The following is a 21,427-nucleotide window of genomic DNA, read 5'->3' as shown; positions in this document are numbered from 1 at the left end:
CCCTATGAGAATGACCTTAGAAAACAGGAGGAAGAGCTGCAGCTTAGACAACTATCATGCAAAAGTATCTCAGCCCAGAGAAGGAAGAGAGACGTGTGACGTGTTTCTGAAGGAACCCTAGAGATCTAGTTTTCTGGAAAGTAAAAGTAAAGGAAGAAGATATATTTGCAATTTTCTATTAGTGTAGAGTTATAATAAATGTATTGTTAGTAGTCATGGTTTGTGCTTCTTGTCTGGAACACCCCAAAGGCCTGACAGCTCTTCATGGTGGAGTGCCCCAGGACTCTGTCCCTCTCTGTTTAATAGCTACATGAAACAATTGGGTGAGGCCATCAGTCAGTTTGGGTTCTGATATCATTAATATGTGTATGTAGACTTCAACTCCAAGCCACCCAGGTGATGCTTCAATGTTTTGTCCCAGTGCCAAGGTTTGCAGTGCTGGATGGAGAGGAACAAATGTAGACTTTGTCCTGCCAAGACTGTGTATTTTTTTGGCCTCTGGATCTGGGGATTTTCCATCTTTATTTTTGGATAGGGTTCCTCTTCCCACATGCAACACTGTTGCATAATCTAGGAGCTGTATTGGACTCACAGCTCCTGTTTCAATGGCAAGGACACCTGTGGCTAAGAATCTTTGCACAATTTCAGCTTCATCTGGTCTGCTAGTTGTGTCTATTTCTGAATCAGTAGGTCCTTTAGTCAGTTATTCATGTTCTAATCACTCCACAATTAAGTCTTGTAATGCATGGTAATAGGGCTGCCCTTGAAGACCACTTAGAAGCTGCAGTTAGTTCAGAATGCAGCAGTGCAAGCAGTCACCCATGTGATACTACTCCAAGAAAAACTGATTGCTAATAGCTTCTGAATACAGTTCAGAGTGCTATTTATCACCCATAAAGCCCTTCAAAACCTAGGTCCAGGATATCTCTTATGGTCTCATACCATTTGGTATGCATTGGTTTCCTCAATTAAACGATATCTTTTATTGGGGATGACAAGGTATGACTTCTCTGTCATTGTGTCTGCCATCTGGAATGATACTCTCCGAGAGGTGTTTATATCCCACTCTGATGGTGGTATTGTTACACAAGTCTTTAAAAATCTGTATTCTCCCAGGACTTAGAATGGGGTGTTTGTGAAGCTCTGGCTGGCTGGTTGTACACTTTGTTCAGATGTTTAGATTCTTTTGTTTTCCTATTTTAAATGTAAGCTGCATGGAGTTATTCTTGAGTCAGGTGGGTTCTAAATCAACCAAATAAATAAATAAATAAATAGATGATAGATAGATAGATGGGTAGATAGATAGATAATAGTTTTGACATTCCTTCCTCCAAATTCTAAAATTTGTAATTATGCTACTATTACAGTACAGTACAGTACAGTGTAGTGTAGTGTAGTGTAGTGTAGTGTAGTGTAGTGTAGTGTAGTGTAGTGTAGTGTAGTGTAGTGTAGTGTAGTATAGTATAGTATAGTATAGTATAGTATAGTATAGTATAGTATAGTATAGTATGGTACATTTGCTTTTTCTACATAAATATCTTTTTGAAGGAAAATCATGCATAAGAATGTTCCCCGATGATATAAAGCTTTCTAACAATTCCATCACTGATGGAATTGCCCTAAATTCTGATATGTCCTAAATCCTAATATGCTTTGTGTGCTAAACATGAAGAAGGAACCCAATATATTTTATGGCTTGATATGTGAAGCCAATCTTTATAAGTCAATCAACCAACATTGTTAAAATAAAACTGCCTTAGCATGCTGCTAAGAAATTCATATATGACAGATGCTAGAAATTGCATTTTTACTTAAAGCTTATGCATCTTCTTGTAAGGTACTGTGGTATTGCTATTGGAAGATATCAGATTATCCTGCAACATTGCAATCTCCTGAATTTCAGATACAGGACTAACTTTTCTAACTGAAAATTGTTAGATAATCCATCTATTTGATAATTGAGTAGTAATATTTTAAGAAGACTCTTAAAAAGCTTATACCAAGAATTAATTTAAATAATATATTTTAACTCCTTATATTTTACAAGCATAGACTCATTTTTCTCTTCTCCTTCTTTACACATTTATTTCATCTAAATATGTTAATAAAAAGAAAGTGTGTTTGGTTGCAGACCATTGGACACAGCAAATATTTGACTGCCGTGAAACTATTAGCCTGATTTTTAAAATTTAATTTTTGTCTCCTAGAATTAATGACATTGCCAACTTATGTGCAGAATTAACTGCTTGCTGTACAGTCCTAAGTTCAGAGTGGTTAGGAGTCTTGAAAGCCCTTTGCTGTTCTTCAAATCATGTCTGGGGATTTAATGATCTTCTCTGCAGTGTGGATGTAAGTGCAAAAGATGAACATAAAATTATAAGTCTGATTTTTATTTCGCATGGTGAATATTTTTAGTTTTCTCGTATAATAAAAAGGCAGATAATTCTTTGGTATTATGCTTCTTACACATAAGACAATATTAATTATTAATTTACGTGAGTCGTTCCTGCAATGTTCTGTGTTTTCCACTGGCTTCATGAGAGATTCTGCCTGATACCAGAGTATAAGGCAGGGGTGTCAAACTAAGGGGCCTTGGGCCAGATGCGTCATGCAGGCCATGCCCACCCCAGCTCCATAAAAAGAAAAAACCATTGTGATACATCACTTGATGGCAACATGACATGGCGAGTTTGACACCCATGGTAAAAGGGAAAGCAGTAGTTTGAGAAACCTGTAACTGTTCATTGAAGTCCAAGGACTTTTCTATATAGAACTTTTTATACACTGAATTAATTAACAACATTTAATAGAATAGTGGAATTATTAAATTTGAACTAAAATTAGGGTAGCATTTTATGTATTCCTTTATTCTCTGAGTTTGGGTGATAATTCCCCATTGACAAGATAACTGAATCATGGTGTCTTGTCTTGGCATAATGTTATAATAAAGTCATTTCAGTGCAGTAGAACAAGTATAGTCTGGTGGCAGCTGGATGTATCTATCTGTTGTGTTAATTGTGATGTAAGTTACCTTAGCTGCTGAACACTGTTACTTTTGTCCTGAGTTGTATTATCTCTGTACAGCAATGGTGACTTCACACTTTCAGATCTCTGACTTGCGGGGTCAAAGCAAGTTAAATACTAGCAAATGATATATTGTGGCACAGAATCAGGGAAGGGTAGATCAATCAATAGAAGGAAATAGAAAACCATACAAAAGAAAACCATTCTTCTACAAAATTAAATCCATGTAAAAAGATAATGTTTCTGTACTATCAAGTGAACCAACAGAAATGTTGAGCCTTTCTTTTTCTCTTTCTCTTTCTCCTTTAAGGTGAGTGATCTTTCATTCCATGATTCATTAGCTACCTTTGTTGCAATACTGATAGCTCGTCAATGTTTTTTCCTTGAGGATGTTGTTCAACACGTAGCTCTCCCTTCTTTACTTACAGCAGGTGAGGTTTCAATGTGTATTAAAACAATAAAAGTCCCCACTTCTTGGGGAACAAGATTTGCTAAGATTGTTTGTAGAACAACCCATTTGCTCACAAACTGTCTCTGTGCTAGAAATCAAAGCATTTTATCTTTTTTGCATTTATCAATTGAATTTAGTTTTTTTAAAATTATTCTTTTATTTGGGATGTCCTGCCATGAAATATTTATTTGGGATGTTTCTGCCATAAAATATTAATTTTGCTTTGGGCTTTGGTATAGTGTGTTGCATAGCTATTGTTTTCCCTCTCATGGTATTGTCTTACTTTTGAATTTTTATGAATTCAATCTTAGATCTTAGATCTTGCATTATGTTTACTTGAAACCACTTCTAAAAGTCTCACACAAATCCATATTTCACTTTTTAAATATTTTTTAGATCTATTCTATATTTTCCAGTTCCTCCATTGTTATTTCCCATAATCTTTCTTCATTGTTACATCCAACATTTATGTCTTTTTACAAATCATTTTTCTTCAATCATATAATTCACATTTGTCATTTTTCTTCATACGTTGTCTTATCAGTATCAAATCACTATCAAATCTTAAAATGCATTCAACATGTTAAACAATAGCTTAAATCTTTTCTTATCTCATATTAAGATGAAATATTAAGCTGGAAAATTAGATAGCCAAACAGGATCAAAATATATTTATGAAAAATTCTTTATTAAAAAAACTTTTATTTTGCAGAACATTTGATTTAGGAAGAGTTTTCTTCAGCATTGATATGTGAAAGCCTTATTTTTTATTTTTGTTTTATTCAAATGTTTCAAATCATTTGAAAGGATTATTTTCAGTTGCACTGAGGATGACAATTTAGATTTCTGTGATGTAATAATAAAGTGGTCCTCTTTTCTTAGCTTGTGGAGATCCAGATGCTGAGCCAGGGGCAAGGATGACTTGCCGGCTTCTTCTACATCTCTTCCAAACACCCATGATTTCCCTACTGTCAAATGGTAAGAACTCCACATTCATTTCCTCTCTTAAAGTACAATAGTTTTTGTGCCACTGAAACATAAATCAGTATTCCTAAAGCATATTGATCTTTTTTTATACAGAAAAATGTTTTCCAGGAATTCGGTCATCTTGCGACCGCCGCCTTTTAAGTGCTGCTCACAACAGCATTGAAGTGGGAGCAGTATTTGCTGTTTTGAAAGCAATTCTTATGCTTGGTATGATCATGCTTTAAAGTTCTTCATATACATGTTTACTTTGAAGTTAGGCATATGGTCCTCAGAGGGATAGAGAATTCTTTATTGGTCAAGTGTGATTGGACACACAAAGAATGTGTCTCTGGCACATAAGCTGATTGATTGATTGATTACATTTATATGCCGCCCTTTTCCCCGAAGGGGACTCAGGGCGGCTCACAATTCAATCAGGGAAGGGGGGTACAGACAGGGGGATAAAAAAGACGAGACATAACAATACAAAATTTAAAAACACACAACAACCATACCATTCGAGAAGGGGGGCAAAAAACTCTTTAGCCCCAGGCCTGTCGGAACAGCCAGGTTTTAAGGGCTTTGCGGAAGGCCTGGAGGGTGGTGAGGGTTCGAATCCCCATGGGGAGCTCGTTCCAGAGGGTCGGAGCAGCCACAGAGAAGGTTCTCCTCCGGGTAGTCGCCAGTCGGCATTGGCCAGCGGATGGAATTCGGAGGAGACCTAATCTGTGGGATCTGATCGGTCTATTGGAGGTAATTGGCAGCAGGTGGTCTCTCAAGCTCTGAGTATACATACAAATATACAGTGTACATACAAACATAAGTTCTCAATGTACATACAAACAACAAAGTGATAAATCATAAGATAACCAATAGGAGAAGGTAATGGGAAAGATGAGAAGGATAATAGCAACACAGCCCTGATACATAGATAAATATCTTTAGGCAGGAGTCAGTGTTGGGGAATTCGATATTTAGCAGACTAATGGGAAAGGGGGGCGGAACTGTCCTTGTTTTTAGTTGTTTGGGCATGCAATGGGATTTACTCTCAGATGTACATTTGGATATTTACTGAAAACATGATAGATTCTAAATTTGAAACTTTTCTAGGAAGTGAATCACAGTGCCAGAAACATCTTCCAGGATGAATCATAGGTTAATAAAAGAACAAATGGGACATAATATAGGAAACTGTATGAGATGATCTGGAAGGTACTGGTTAAAATATTTGGCAGACGGGTAGGCAGAACTGGGGGAAGGAGTTAAATGTGTCATCAGCTTAGAGACCTTGCCTTTCCACAAATCATCCAAGTCCAGCCCCCCTCCCTCTTGAATTCTGTTGACCCTTATCTAGTGTCAATTTAGTGCTGAGCATTCATTGACTAGATTCTTCTGTATAGGCCTAAATAAATCTTCTGTGCTGCAAACTGCAAACAGATATGGTCCTGATCCTTTGCACTTGACACAGGCCAATGGAGACTAAGTTGAAGGCCCACTTGTCCACAGATCTCAGTGTTGGCTTTGGGCCAATCAGTGCCTCCCAGTTTAACATAAGAATTAAGTTATTGTACTTGGTAAAAACAAAGAAATATCCTCCATTTACATTTAAACTCCTAGAAAATAAAGTCAGGATGTAAAATTAATAGCTAAATAACATAATGTCTACCAATCAGTATTCTTCCTCTACAGTAATATAAATTCATCTTTAATGTGTTTGCTTATTAAAGTATTTAAATTTGGTGTTGTATGGCATTGCTTTTTATTTGCTGTAATGTATTTTTTTTAATCTTACATACTTGTAAGAACTCTAGGGTGGTAAATTATATTATACTATAGTGTACATAATCGAAGAAATGTTTATTAGAGTAACTTTTCTAAAAAAAATAAATAGCCTGAAATCCTCAAATATTAAAATAATATGTCAACAATTTCTAAAATTGAAAGTAGCATTAAGCAAAAATAAATTAAGAGGGTACTTAGGTGAAAGCCAAACTATATTAAAGGACTAATACATATTTTCATCTTTTTTTTTTTTACTTTTTCTACAATATAGGTGATGCTGAAATTGGAAGCGACAATATTCCCTCCTTGAAAAATTCAGATTACTCAGTACAGAGATTATTGGGAGATCTAAATGATGATGAGATATGGGAAGCTACCTCAAAGTCTTTGTATGAAAAAACCATTTCCATAGAAACTGCTACACTCAGTGAATATGCTAGATATGTACTAAGAAGCATTTGTCAGCAGGTAACACCTGCTTTCCTTTCCTTTATTATTGTGTACATAGATATAATTTTGCAAGTGACATTATCGCCATACTCCAGAGATTGTGAAAGTTGATGACTGCAGACTTCCTGCGGTGTGCATTGGTCTGTGTGTCCATGTGGAATTGAAGTCATTATCCTTGCCAGTATATTCTGCTAAGTGTAAATAGGATCAATGTGGAGTAGGACCAAAGACAATCAAGACCTTGACTTTCAATCTCTTCAATCATGTCCAGTCTCTCGTATAGCCTAAACTAGAGCTAATAGTATTATGATGATAAAATGCCAGTGACATACATTTTAACTCTTGCAAAGAAAAGGCAAGATATGAATATATTACATGTAATAACTATAATACTGCAAACCGGTATTTTATTCAAAATTATTTCAAATCATGTATACAGTAGAAATGACATCTACAATATTTATGTTCAAGTCAGATCTTCAGTACAAGTATTGAAGTTACAGTGCAAGATGAAGTTAGACTCCTTTTTTGTGATACAGAAGTAATATCTAGTATGATTTCATTATTTTTGAAAAATACTGTGTTTTTGTTATATACTTGAGCTACATTCAAGTTAAACATTTAAGTTTGGCTTTGACTTTTGTACTGATACTTATTCTCCATCTAATTTTTTGGGTAGGAATGGGTAGGAGAACACTGCTTGAAAGAACCCGAGAGGCTATGTACCGACAAAGATCTTATCCTGGATCCAGTTCTCTCCAACAAACAAGCACAGAAATTGTTGCAGCTTATCTGTTACCCTCACAGTATTAAAGAATGTGCAGAAGGGGACAATCCTCAGAGACAACACATCAAGCGCATTCTTCAGGTAACCACATTTAAAATGAAATTATTTAAGCTCAGATAAGAAAAAAAGTTTGATTTGCTTTTTCCATTGCATTATTGTTGCTTACTTTTTTCCAAATGAAGTAAATATTTGGAATATTGTTTCATAATTATTGATAGCATTTAGACTTATTTACTGCTTCATAGCGCTTTACAGCATTCTGTGGACAGTTTACAGAATCAGAATATTGCACCCAACAATCTGGGCCCTCATTTTACCAATCTCAGAAGGATGGAGGGCTGAGTAAATTTTGAGCCCATCAGGGTCAAACCTCTGTGGACAGTTAGCCTGCAATACTGTATTCTAACCAGTGCACCACTGGAAGTTGTTAAATAGAAACAGTGTGCAATGATAAAGGTGGAATAATTGATTCATAGAATGGAATCAGTTCTAGTTGATTGGGAATTATCTAATCAAATTGCATCAGTCTGAGAATATGTTACCACAGACTTCCTGACCATCACGGTCCGGCCTCTATTTAAATACTTCTTATATTTAGGAAAATTATAGGACAGCCTTCTACTACTTTTTGGTTGTTGTTTTTTGGATACAATTAAGTTTCTCAGTGTCTTTGCTAAAATTTTGATGCTCGGAACTATACATTATATTCTAGAAATATCCTTATATAATATTGCTATTGGTTCGGGGATGGGGAGGATAGCTGCACAACACTATTGTTATGATGCAGGCTATGATTCACCTTCTATTCGTTGTAATATGTTCTACAATTATCTTTGGATGCATCATGGTTCAAGTTGAATGGCATTCTACTACAAAGCTGTCTATTAGGCCCAGTGCTATGCCACATATTTATACATAACTTGGATTAAGAAATAGAAGATAAGATCATCACATCTACAGGGGTGTGGATGGGGAGGCAAACAACATTTTGATAACAGTATACAAATCAAGAGACTCATAAAAGAGTGAAACAATTAGAAGAAACTAGCAAGTTGAATTTTCACTGGGAGAAATGCAAAATGCTAGATTTGAATATGGAAACTCAAAAGCATATGCACAGATGGCATTCCCATTGTTAAACTAGATTTGAATGGAAGACAAACTTTGATCAAGTGTATTGCTATAAAGTCATATTCCCCTTCTGCAGCCAAATTTTCTCAATTTAATCCACCCACAGGATTCCACCTGCAAGAATAATCAAAATTAGCTGTATATAATATTCATTTGCAGCCAGTGACGTGCAGTGAGGTTTATGGCTGGTGAGGCACTGACACAATTTTTTTTAGACTTGTGGACTTCAACTCCCAGAATTTCTCAGCCAGACATGCTCACTTCTGATTTAAAGCGACAGCATTTGTTTTTCTCCTTTGCGAAATAAGTTTCCTTCTTTCTTTTTCTTTTTCTTCTCCCTTCCCCTCCTTCCTCCCACTCTTCCCCCCTCTCCCCTTCTCAAACACACACACCACACTTGCTTAACTCTGCTCGTGTGATCATAAAACGCCTAAAGTCAGACTAGATGAGGCACATCGTTCTCCTGCCTTCTCCTGTAGAGGGCACTTTTTGGAGGCTTTTTTAAACAGTTGCACTAAGCAGAGTCAAACACTGTGACTCTGGCAGCAACTAGCTCAGCCTGACCTCAGCTCTTGCCTTTTTCCTTTTACATTTTTTTTCTTTTCATGATGACAGTGGTGAGGCTCTGCCTCCCCTGACTGCACGTCACTGTTTGTAGCCAAATATTTCATCCCACATAATAAAACCATATATCAACTTTATTAATGAAAATAATAATTCTAGAAATGTTATGAAGAAAAAATTTCTCCTCTGTTTTTTGATCCAGAATATAGACCAGTGGACTCTTAGACAGTCATGGCTGGAACTTCAGCTAATGATCAAACAGTGTCTGAAGGAACCTGTGAGTATTTCTTCCTTTCTTTTTAATTAATCATGTACCTTTACAAAATAACTTAGTGTATGAGCAAACATAACATGAATGCGCTAGTTTACTTATGTTTTACTGTAGGGTTCTGGGTCTGTGGCTGAAATGAACAGCTTGTTGGATAATATTGCAAAGGCGACAATAGAAGTGTTTCAGCAATCCGCTGATCTAAACAATAACTCTTCTAACTCTGGTATAGGCCTCTTCAATCCAAACGCTCTTGGAAATGCTGACACGCCTATTACAAGGCAGAACTGTAAAAAGACATTCCTAAGGTAATGTAACCAATCTGAATTGGTAATGGTGAAATTGTGGGCACTTTTTTTTAAAAAAAATAGAAGCCCTTGAGAGTGGTCTACTCACAAAAACTGCTGCTGAATAATTGTGGTTTTAACTCTGAGAAATATAGTGTGCTGAACTGAAATCTTCACACAGTACTAATTTCTTCTGCCTGCAAAAACTATTTCCGCCAAGGAGTTCCTGGGCAGGTGAGAATGTCCTCATTCTCTTGATTGTTTAGTAAATACACACTAAACAAGATAAACACAATGTTAGCTGCAGGTTAAATAAATAATTTGAGTGAATGAATAAATAATTTGATAATCCTTCTCTGAATTAGAAATAAAATAGATTGCTGAAATTAACAAAATGTCATTTTAAAAGCTTCCAATTAGACCTGACTCCTTGGTGAACTCTACTTTTTTTTTAACTTTAAGGAAAATAATTGTTACTTTAAGATGAGATATAATGTCTTTATTTTTCATTTTTAACAAGTTTATTCTTAATGGGAAGAAATAAGAAATGTCTATCTAAGCAGTCTACGTCCAGAATGTTAAATCAGGAGTTCTAAATAATACTTAGTCAAACTGGATTTCATTCATTCATTCATTCATTCATTCATTCATTCATTCATTCATTCATTCATTCATTCATTCATTTTTATAGCTGCCCATCTCAATTAATGCCTCTGGGCAGCTTACAATCAAAAAATTGTAAACTATTAATACTGTATCCAGTGTGTGTGTGTTTTTGTGTATCCAGTGTGTGTGTGTGTGTGTGTTTGTATGTGTGTGTAGGTAGATAGATAGATATAGATATAGATATAGAGATAGAGATAGAGCTAGAGATAGAGATAGAGATAGAGATGATAGAGCTAGAGCTAGAGCTAGAGATAGAGATAGAGATAGAGATAGAGAGGTAGAGGTAGAGAGATAGATAGAGATAGAGATAGAGATAGAGATGTAGATAGAGATGTAGATATATATATAGAGAGAGATATAGACATAGATATAGATATAGATTTCGATAGATAGATAGATAAATAGATAGAAGACAGACAGTCAGACAGACAGACAGACAGACAGAGAGAGAGAGATAGAGATAGATAGATAGATAGATAGATAGATAGATAGATAGATAGATAGATAGAGATCCTTTCTTCCCAAAGCATAAAGTGGCATACATAGCATTCTCTCTTTAAGTTTTTCCTCTTCAAAACAAAGCATGACTGGCCAAAATCATACAGTGAACATCAGCTATGGCTGAGGGTTAACTTGAACCACACCAGTTCTCAGTTTAATCTAAGATTTATTTGATTATTATTTAACCATTATTTATAAACCTGTGTGGTTCTGAACTGTTCTGGTTGCGGTGTCCATTTGGGAAGACCTAGGATACTGCTGTAGGAAAATGTTCTCATGTTTCTATCTGGTGCAAAGCCAGCTCACTCTCCTGTGGCTACCTTGGAAAGCATGTGAGCATTTTCTTCAATAGAAATAGTTTTATTCAACTTGGCAGCCAAAGTCAAACCCTAATCCTAACCCTAGCCCTAACTCTGCAATAGGATTGTGGTCACTTGGTTTATGTAACAATGCCATATGCTAATAATAATACCCTGTGCAGAACTCTGTCTTATTTAAGGCATATAGTATATTACTAAAATCTCTTGTGTCTATGTGTGTGTATGTGCGTGTGTGCAAGTATGTGTGTGTGAGAAAAAGTACTGAACATATTGATTAATATTCTGCTCAAAAATCTTATTTGTTTCATGTCTTTAGTTCTTCTGAAAGACAAGGTGTATGGTTAGTGGCTCCCTTGATTGCAAAGCTGCCGACATCTGTTCAAGGTCGAGTCTTGAAAGCAGCTGGAGAAGAACTAGAGAAAGGCCAGCACTTGGGATCATGTTCAAAGAAGGAGAGAGACAGGCAAAAACAGAAGAGGTAGAAGATACTGGAAAATATGGCTGTATTTCAAACTAGTAATCTCTGCTGCAAAGATGAGCTGTAGAATTTTATCCTTCTTTAAAGAAACCAGTAGAAACCAGATTTGATTTTTTTGGGGGGTGGGGGTGGGGGGAGGACACTCAAGTGTGGTAAATTCATTTTTAAGAAAATGAGCCCTGTAAATTCTTAAATGAAATGAAGTCTACTTGTGGTGCTCCCTATTACTATAAATATTGTGTTTAGAAAAGTAAATTAAATACTTATCCTGAAAACTAAGAAAAGAGCATCAAAGTAACTTATTTTGTCCTTAATTTAAACGTGAAGCTGACTGCTTTTGCAGTAGATCTACTTACCACAAATATACTTTAAAAAATAAATAAATATTAGGATTGTGTTTAGGAATTTGGTAAATCATGACATACTAAGATGTCTGTCTTTTCCTGAATACCAATTCATATTATAGGTGTTTGTCTAAATTTGGAATTTTCTTTCTTTTCTGTTATCATCCACATCAAATTTCATATTTTAAAATTAAATGTATGCCATTAATTAGTATTAATTTGTCTTGAACCAGTTCTCAAAAAGGAATTAAATAATATTTGTTACCAAGATGAGAAAATGCTCCTTGCTAAATATCCTTTGAGTTGCTTGGTAACTCAATTGCATACTATTTTTGTCACCATGAAAGTAAAATACAAAATGGAAAAACAGGAAAAACAAGAATCTACTTCTTTACCTTGTCACTAGGATCAGCTGACTTGTCTCAAAGTACAAGATGATTTGAGATGTTTATCTTTCATGAAACAAAAAGTGTCACACATCTCTTATTATTAGGCAATATTAAATTATTTGCCTAAACAAGTCATTTTATGCTTGCTATCCTGAAGAATCTTATGTAAATTGATTTATAGATCACTGCAGAAAATTTTAAAAAATACTCTTTCTAAGATGCATTTTTCAATAGCGGGAATGTGTACTTCTGTAAATTGTTATTTTCAGACACTGTTTATTCATGCAAAAGTTATCAATGTTTTGAAGAAGCTTCCTACTTTTAGAATATTTTATTGATTTATTTATCACATTCACAAACTGCCCATCTGCCTCGGAGAATGACTCATAAGGGAAGCTCTCTTCGCCTTGACCGTAGTCCGTTTGACACATCATTTTTCTCACATGCATGAGTAAAGGCAGGAACAGTTTTGTGGTTTTTAAATAGTGATGAGAGTTTATAAAGAAAACCTTTTAGAGAAATACTGACAAGGGGAAGGAAGAATTTGGAGAGAGGAAGTATCAGAAAGACACATCTAATTCAGTGTCCATCCTGTTTTTTTTTTTTTAAAGTATGTCTCTTCTGAGTCAGCAACCATTCCTATCTTTGGTACTCACTTGTCTCAAGGGACAGGATGAACAGCGTGAAGGGCTTCTAACATCTCTGCAAAATCAAATTAATCAGGTAATAACCAGACAGTGCTGTGTTGTGCATCTGTTAAAAACCAATTAAAGTAATGGACTGAGGCAGATGGGAAACTATATCTCAAGCTACATTCGTACTCTTTGTGGCAAAATCAGTGAAAGTAATTCATTTATAAATCTTGTTGATCTGATTTCCTTCACCATTTTTAGTATTCTACAAATCTGCTGAATTTCTCGGAAATAAAAATACTCACCAGACCAGTGGTGGGTTGCCAATTTTTTTTGCTATTGGTTTGGGCGTGGTCATGAGTGCGACATTTCTGCATGCGCAGAAGCGTTCGGGTGGGTGGGCGGAGACTTCCACTGCTGTTACTACTGGTTGACCAAATCCAGGCCAAAATGGGAGCAACCCATCTCTGCACCAGGTCAACAAGAACCTATTCCTTGTATTATAGTAGTAGTCTTATTCCCTTTCAGTAACGCCTTCCAGATCTTTTTATAGGAATAATACAAAATTCAAATGAACTCCTACATTTACAGTATATGAACTTGGTGAGATATTTAATTATTTTTCATTGTAATCTCCTATAACACTTGTCTTTGTACCAGTGGAAGCTTAGAATTGACTTTTGAGGCACTAAGACACAATTTCCACAAGAGTCCTGTCCAGAAGCTATGCAACTGTCTATTAAAACCTGTCCTATAAATTAAAGTAAATGAGGTAGTAGAATTAACAATCCCTTTTGTATTGGACTTGGAGCATGTATTAATTTTGTATTTTCTGTAAGAAAAAATTAGTGCATCAAAATTTAACCCCAACCTTTTAAAATATTTCCTATAAGTCCTTGACTTATGTTCTACCTAAAAAAGGGGACATGCAACCCAGATCAAACATTTTTATAGTTGCCCCCCTAAGTTTGGGTGCATGAAAATATAGCCACATTTATATCCATTTGCAGAATGCCACAGTCCTATGGCCATGTTTTACACTGGTTTTGTTAAAACCCAGCATTTTCAGTTTTTAGCAAAATGAACCATGGGTTTGTTTAACAAATGTGGCATTTACATTTATGATTGTCACATTCATTTAATGACCACCACAAAAAAGTTTTAAAACTACATAGTGAATTTACCAGTATTATGATTCATGGCCATAATCTCTACACTCCTTTATGGCTATAACTCGAGGACTACCTGTAAATGGATTGGGCAAGTGGAAAGATATCGTCAGTCTGTTCCCCCCAAAATCCAAACCCTTGTATTGTCTAGGAGGGATATTTACTATTTGCCTTGTTAATATGGGATTTTTATATAGCAATTACTAGAGGAAAGGCAGTTTAGTGCAGTGGTTAAGGCACTGGGTTAAAAATCAGGAGATCTTGTGTTCTAGTCCCACCTTAGGTGCAAAGCCACTTGGATGACATTGGGCCTGTCATTTTCTCTCAGCCCTAGGGAAGCAGTAACAATAAACCACTTCTCAATCTTGCTACAAAATATTAAAATGATCATTGTTTTAACTGACAGAATATTTTACTTTGAAGACTTTCAAAATAAATATTATAATAGGAAATAATATTGTAGTTTTCCATATATGTAGTGTTATGTTTAAACGGATGAGACAGAGTAAATAAAGCAAGCAGAAGTGCAACAGTGATCAAATAAGAAGAGAAGTGTACAATAAATTCAGCAGCAAATATCAAAATAATAGAGTTGGAAGGGACATTGAAGGCTTTCTAGTCCAACCCCCTGCTCAAGTGGAAATTTTATAATATCTTAACCCTTATAACATGTTAAAAAGACGTATCATGTTATACATGTCTATAAACAAATAAAGCACATAGGTGCAAACGTATTTTTCTTCCTAGATATTAAGCAACTGGAGGGAAGAACGATACCAAGATGATGTTAAAGCAAGACAAATGATGCATGAAGCATTACAACTCCGTCTTAATTTGGTAAGAAAGAAGAATATTTATTTACTTAAGGAGGTATTTGTTTATTATTTAGAATAATGTTGTGCCTCTTCCCAGAGTGATCTTTCAGGGTGCCTGAAGCAGAAAGAGGCTTGTAAAGTTTCTTAATTTAATTATTGTTCCTTATTCTTTAGAGAATAAATAATGCATTTCCTTACAATTTAGATTTGTTTGTTTGTTTGTTTATTCTATTTCTTAAATTAATTTAGTATCTTTAAAGGGATTAAACTTGGTATCACAAATATAAAATTAAATAAGGATGACACTTAACAATGTGATAAATCAAACATGAGAAAATAACTGGAGAGAAGAAAAAAAATTCTAATTTCCTTCCCTTGGATCACAAAAAGTCCAGGCAAATGAAAAAAAGTCTTGATCACATATTAATTGCTCTCAGGTTATCCTTCATAGTCATATTTTCACCCCCTACTTAAGCTGCTTGGAATTCTGCACACCATACAATATTACAGTCTAAAACATTTCCAGTGCAGGTTTACTCATAAAGAATAGTTAGAAAATAAAGATTGTACAGCACATTTGGTTTATCTTTTTTATCTCTATTTTTTTTTCAATGCTTTAGGTTGGTGGAATGTTTGATACAGTGCAAAGAAGTACTCAGTGGACCACAGACTGGGCACTTCTACTCCTTCAGATAATAACATCGGGGACTGTTGACATGCAAACCAATAAGTATGTGCAGTCTAATGCATATTATATAATATAGCTTCTAGTAATTTGAGTAACAATATTATTTGTAATGCAAAACTTCATTCATTTTGCAAAAACGGGAATATTTATTTATTTATTAAATTTACATGTCACCCATCTGACTATCAAGTGACTCTGGGCAGCAAACACAATACTGTGTTTCCCCATAAATATGACCTGCTCAAAAAGTAAGTCCTAGCTTGATTTTTGCCTGTGTACCCAACATAAGCCCTACCTCCCAAAATAATCCTTAATTAAGATCCTGCCCACTCCAGGGTGCACAGGTAAAAATTAAGCTAGGGTGGGGATACCTTCGGACAGTTGCAGCCAGTCCTCGCACACCTAGGCCCATTTCTTCTGCAGCTGGCAAGGCTTTCCCGAAGGCCTGTCTAACCTACAACAGAGCTCCAGATCGATCTGGAATTCTTACTGTATTTTAAATTCTAAACTAATTTCAAAAATAATTTCTCCAAGTTCTATTCATGAGTTTTCTTAAATTAAGGTAACTTAACTACCTTGGATTCAGCCAAGGATATGAATGTGGGTTGACTAGTGCTGGTTACTGTTTTAGACAAAGGTAAGTATGATAATGTTTGTGTTGACAAGGTAGGCTTGGCTGCTCCTCAACATTTATAAATAAAATAAAATAGAGTGTGGGAGATGATATTATTCCACAACCTGATTTGAAATATTGCACAAAGTTTATGGTGTCACATGGTATTTCTCTTTGAGAATAACGGTTGTAGATGCCTTTCCTCTTTTTAAAACATAAACTCTGTCCTTATATTTCTGCATGTGACTTTGCAATCCAAGTTTAAAAATATGAGGCTTATGTCATGATTCACACAACTAAGATGATTAAGGCCCAGGAAACTAAAATAAATGAAGTACAGCTGCAGGATTTGGGTTTGGCTAGTCTAGAAAAAAGAAGGATTTGTAAGGACATGAAAGCAATATTTCAGTATTTGAAAGAATGCAAAGAGGAGGGGGTCAATTTATTTTCCAAAGTACTAAAGGGCAAGGCAAGAAGCAATGGATGGAAAATAATCAAGGAGAGAAGCAACCTGGAATTATGAAGAAAATTCCTAACAGTTAGGACAATTAACCAGTGGAATAGCTTGCCTTCAAACGTTATAGATGCTTTAAAGTTATAGCTTGCCTTCAAAAGTTATAGAAGTTTTAAATAAAAGATTAGACAGCCACCTGTCTGAAATGGTATAGGGCTTGAGCAGGGGGTTCGACTTGGAGACCTCCAAGGTCCCTTCCAGCTCTATTCTGATTAATGCCATCAATATAAATATACATAAATAAATAAAGGGAGACTAGTATAGATCTATTTCAAGCTATTTAGCTCTCATCAGCTAGCCATATACATATAGCTTGAAATAGATCTATACTAGTCTCCCTTTATTTATTTATCAGCACAAATACAACATATATATATATATATATATATATATATATATATATATATATATATATATATATATATATATATATATATACACACACACACACACACACACACACACACACACACACACACACACACACACACACAGTATTTGTATGATGATTTTGTTGCACGTGTGTAATTATTTTGGCATTACATGGCTTAGGACCTGGATATCTACGAGACCGTCTTCTGCCACATACCTCCCAGCATCCGATAAGATCACACAGGATGGGCCTTCTCCAGGTGCCGTCGACTAGACAATGTCATCTGGCGGCTCCTCGGGGGAGGGCCTTCTCTGTAGCTGCCCCGGCCCTATGGAACGATCTACCCCCAGAAATCCAGACCCTGCCCACTCTCTCGGCCTTCCGTAAGGCTACTAAGACCTGGCTATTCCGGCAGACCTGGGGCTGTTGACCTCATGACTGAGGTCCAGCCCCACTAAGACTGAGTGTATGATGTGTTTTTTAACCTGCTTTCTTTTTATTTTATATTTTTTGTATTCTTTTAGAGTTGTTTTTATGTAAGCCGCCCAGAATCCTTCGGGATTGGGCGGCATATAAATTCATTAAATTTACAATTTACAATTTATTTACCTTGGTTTGCTGTAAGACATGGCTACTTCATCATGCTTGAGTTGGTATAACAGTGAATGATTTGACACTTTAGAAAGAAATACTAAGCCTCTGCTTTACTATAGGTACTAGTACTGCCCTTCAGAAGATAATTTGTTTTTCCTTTTCCCTTTTTAGTGAATTATTTACAACAGTGCTTGATATGTTGAGTGTGCTGATCAATGGAACTTTAGCTTCTGACCTCTCAATTGCATCTCAAATGGGATCTGAAGAGAACAAGAGAGCATACATGAATTTGGTGAAAAAACTCAAAGTGTGTTTTCATCTGACCCTTGATTTCTGTAAAATGTTTAGTGGCTAATGTGTGGGTTAGAAACCAGGAGACTGTGAGTTCTAGTTCTCCCTAGGGCTCAAAAAATGTTGGGTGATATTGGGTCTATCATTACCTATCATCCTTGCCTATTCATTTTTGTTGTGGGGAAATTAGGAGCCAGGAGCCAGGTATCTATGCACTTTGAATTGTCCAAAAATAAAGGTGGGATAAGATGGATGGATAGATAGATAGATAGATAGATAGATAGATAGATAGATAGATAGATAGATAGGAGAGAGAAAAGAAGAGGGAGAGACAGACAGACAGACAGACAGACAGTCATACTGAATGAGGAAATCTGAGATTGTAGTGACCCCACACATTTGAAAAATATCAAATTGGGGAAGACTGGGACAAAACATCAGCTATCTCTGTGAAATTAATAGAGTATTTTAACTTACTGCACCTGTGTAATGGTTTGTCAATTGCATTCTGGCAGATAGGACAGCAGGTTAACGTCATTGTCCAAAGGATCATTGGTTGTCCTCTTTCCTCTTTGGAAGAACTTTATAGCTCCTGCTGCATTAAGACAGTTCAAAACATTCTTAAAGAATGTTTTTCATTGTTTATAGTTATAATGTATACTGAAGATAGCATTTAATTTCGTTGTACCATGTGCAGTGACAATAAACTAAACTAAACTAAACTAAACTAATTACTAGGAGAACATTTACATTTTGAAGTGGTTCATTTCCCAAATTTTAAATTGTCTGGCCTCAGCTGCAATCCAGCAGATTGTAGTGTTTTGCAACTGCTAGCTGTAGAACCCTTTTAATAATACATTAACAAACAAACACACAGTAGCAATATACTCACTTGATTAATTAAGAGGAAGTATACATAAACAATATGATTTAAATCAAAGTTATAAATATAACATTTCCTTTCTTTCAAAAAACTACTTCCTCACATGTATTAGCTGTGCTCAATATGAAAACGCGTATGCTTATTCTATGGCTAGATAAAACATACTGTTTGAATTCCTCCAACTTTTTGTTGGAAACAATTCCTGGCTTCCCCATTAAAAAGGGAGATCAAGTAGGATGTGATGCAAAAAATTGTGATTGATACCTTGGAGATTTTTTTCAGAGTAGAAGATAGTCAACTAAAAGGACAGATAATCTGACATGCTGCAGGATACATTCCCGTATTTCTGTTAGAAATATTAAGATGCTCATCAAGTAATATTGGTATATGGAAGTAACATTAAGTATAATGTAGAAACAAAAGGGCCAGATCCTTTGCATTACTGCTTTAAACATTCTTGGTAGCAAATGATAGGAAAAACATTTGCTTGAAACATTGGTAAGATTATGGTTTTCAGAATACTTAATCCTGATATCATGATTTGGTTGAATGCTAAAATAAGGATCTGATGGCCATAGCTCTTTGACTAAGATGTGTGTGTGTGTGTGTGTGTGTGTGTGTGTGTGAGAGAGAGAGAGAGAGAGAGAGAGAGATCCTGCAATTAATTTTTGTTCTAGGAAAAGAAAAGCTTATGAAGCACTTTTCAAAAACTGTGCTACACAACTTGAATAAAATTAGTAAAAGTACAAGGAAATGATTCATCTGAAACTTCTCCACTTGAACTTCATTTTTTTAAACTTTTAAAAAACTTTCACCCCCTTTTTTGTTCTCTTGTAGAAAGAACTGGGCGATAAAAGTTCAGAAAGTATTGACAAAGTTCGTCAGCTCTTGCCTTTGCCCAAGCAGATGTGTGACCTTATTGCCTGTGAGCCTATGGGATCACTGATTGATACGAAGGGAAACAAAATTGCTGGATTTGATTCCATAGATAAAAAACAGGCAAGATAAGCATTTTCTTTAAAATCTTCCTGATATATCAACTTTCTGTTGAACATAATTTTATAGAAATTTTAATATATTCCTTTGTTTCATGTCATGTTTATACATGTTTCAATTTGACATGTAAAGCATCATTCAATCAATTGTATCATTATGTACATGATATTACTGATATTTTTCTCTGGTGATTATATGCATCACTATTTTAATAGTCAGCTCATAACTGCAAATATAGGTATTTGGAAATTAGAAGGAAATTGTGATCAAGCAAACTGTCATCTTATTTATTTTGGAACAGGGGCTTCAAGTTTCAATGAAACAGAAAGTATCTCCTTGGGATTTACTGGAAGGCAGTAAGAATCCAGCTCCATTGTCTTGGGCTTGGTTTGGAACTGTTCGCATTGATCGGAAAGTCATAAAATATGAGGAGCAGCAGCATCTTCTGCTTTACCACACACACCCTAAACCTAAGCCACGAAGTTACTACCTCGAACCTTTACCTCTTCCTCCTGAGGAGGAGGAGGAGGAAGAAGAACCTACCACTCCTGCATCTCAGGAACCAGAAAGAAAGTCAGCAGAGCTTTCAGATCAGGGAAAACCTTCAGCAGAGGAAGAAAGAAAGGGGAAAGGCAGAAAAAGAAAGACAAAAGCAGCTTCCAAAACTGATGTAAGTGGTTAAAAGATCTAAAGTTTTTCTTTAAAAAGTGGTCCTGCATGAATTGGTCACCTTGACAGGTACTGGTAACCATCAGATGATTTCATGTGAGTGAGCAGACATTAAAGAAATAACATAAAATTAAATATCATAAGTTCTGTATACAGGGACAAATATACAGTATCTCATGAGATTAGTTGGTTTTATGAGTAGGGAAATGTAGGAGATGACCAGGCTGAGCCTGAGAGAGATGTCAAACATATTGAATCCCTTCATGCCCATAAGAGATCTAAGTCCAGCCACCTTGAATTCCATTGACTTTTATGTACCACGTGTTTCCTTTGACCATTAGTAGTTCAGATACTTATAGAACATTTACAATAAACCTTTGAACTGACTACAGTTTCCTGATCTCCCATGCCTGACAGGAAAGGTGTTTTGGAGATTTGGAAGGGAGATATGTTGCTTTTCTGCACTCTTAAAAATGGGCTGATAAGATTTTCATTGTGATCCTTTCGAGTAATATTATTGCAACATTAGGTGACATCTTGCAGAAGGATAAGAGACAAAACTGTACTACTCAGTCCCTCCAATATGTTCATTCTAGGGGCATTATACATTGCCAACCTTTACTTTATAGAAGCAACAGATAATAGCTTTCTTTCTTTTTCTTTTTTGAATCAATTGCCTTTTGGATAAGAGTGATAGCTTTTCAGTACTAGTGAGTGTAGCTTTCATCGTAAATGGCTTGTGGAACCAACATAAGTTTCATAAGAGCCATTCCTTTCATGAC

The 21,427-nt window shown here is 35.6% G+C and overlaps 1 protein-coding gene across 2 annotated transcripts in view; it reads left to right on the top strand.

Annotated features, from left to right (window-relative positions):
• Nucleotides 1–21,427, top strand: part of MED12L (mediator complex subunit 12L) — a 192,006-nt gene that overhangs the window by 152,121 nt on the left and 18,458 nt on the right. For both annotated transcript variants that reach the window (XM_087725382.1, XM_087725381.1), the window contains 15 exons: nucleotides 2,208–2,349; nucleotides 3,335–3,455; nucleotides 4,358–4,453; nucleotides 4,556–4,669; nucleotides 6,495–6,691; nucleotides 7,353–7,541; nucleotides 9,358–9,432; nucleotides 9,541–9,731; nucleotides 11,514–11,675; nucleotides 13,020–13,131; nucleotides 14,957–15,046; nucleotides 15,645–15,754; nucleotides 17,978–18,113; nucleotides 19,818–19,979; nucleotides 20,278–20,646. In XM_087725382.1, coding sequence (XP_087581508.1) covers nucleotides 2,208–2,349; nucleotides 3,335–3,455; nucleotides 4,358–4,453; nucleotides 4,556–4,669; nucleotides 6,495–6,691; nucleotides 7,353–7,541; nucleotides 9,358–9,432; nucleotides 9,541–9,731; nucleotides 11,514–11,675; nucleotides 13,020–13,131; nucleotides 14,957–15,046; nucleotides 15,645–15,754; nucleotides 17,978–18,113; nucleotides 19,818–19,979; nucleotides 20,278–20,646 — 2,266 coding nt within the window. The remainder of the gene's footprint in view (nucleotides 1–2,207; nucleotides 2,350–3,334; nucleotides 3,456–4,357; nucleotides 4,454–4,555; nucleotides 4,670–6,494; nucleotides 6,692–7,352; nucleotides 7,542–9,357; nucleotides 9,433–9,540; nucleotides 9,732–11,513; nucleotides 11,676–13,019; nucleotides 13,132–14,956; nucleotides 15,047–15,644; nucleotides 15,755–17,977; nucleotides 18,114–19,817; nucleotides 19,980–20,277; nucleotides 20,647–21,427) is intronic.

This window comes from Thamnophis sirtalis, unplaced genomic scaffold, assembly GCF_051295495.1.
Source record: "Thamnophis sirtalis isolate CommonGarterSnake01/CBP01778 unplaced genomic scaffold, rThaSir2_p1.2 scaffold_11, whole genome shotgun sequence".
Lineage (NCBI taxonomy): Eukaryota > Metazoa > Chordata > Lepidosauria > Squamata > Natricidae > Thamnophis > Thamnophis sirtalis.
The sequence above is the reverse complement of the archived record's forward strand: the minus strand, read 5'-3'. Positions and strand labels throughout refer to the sequence as shown.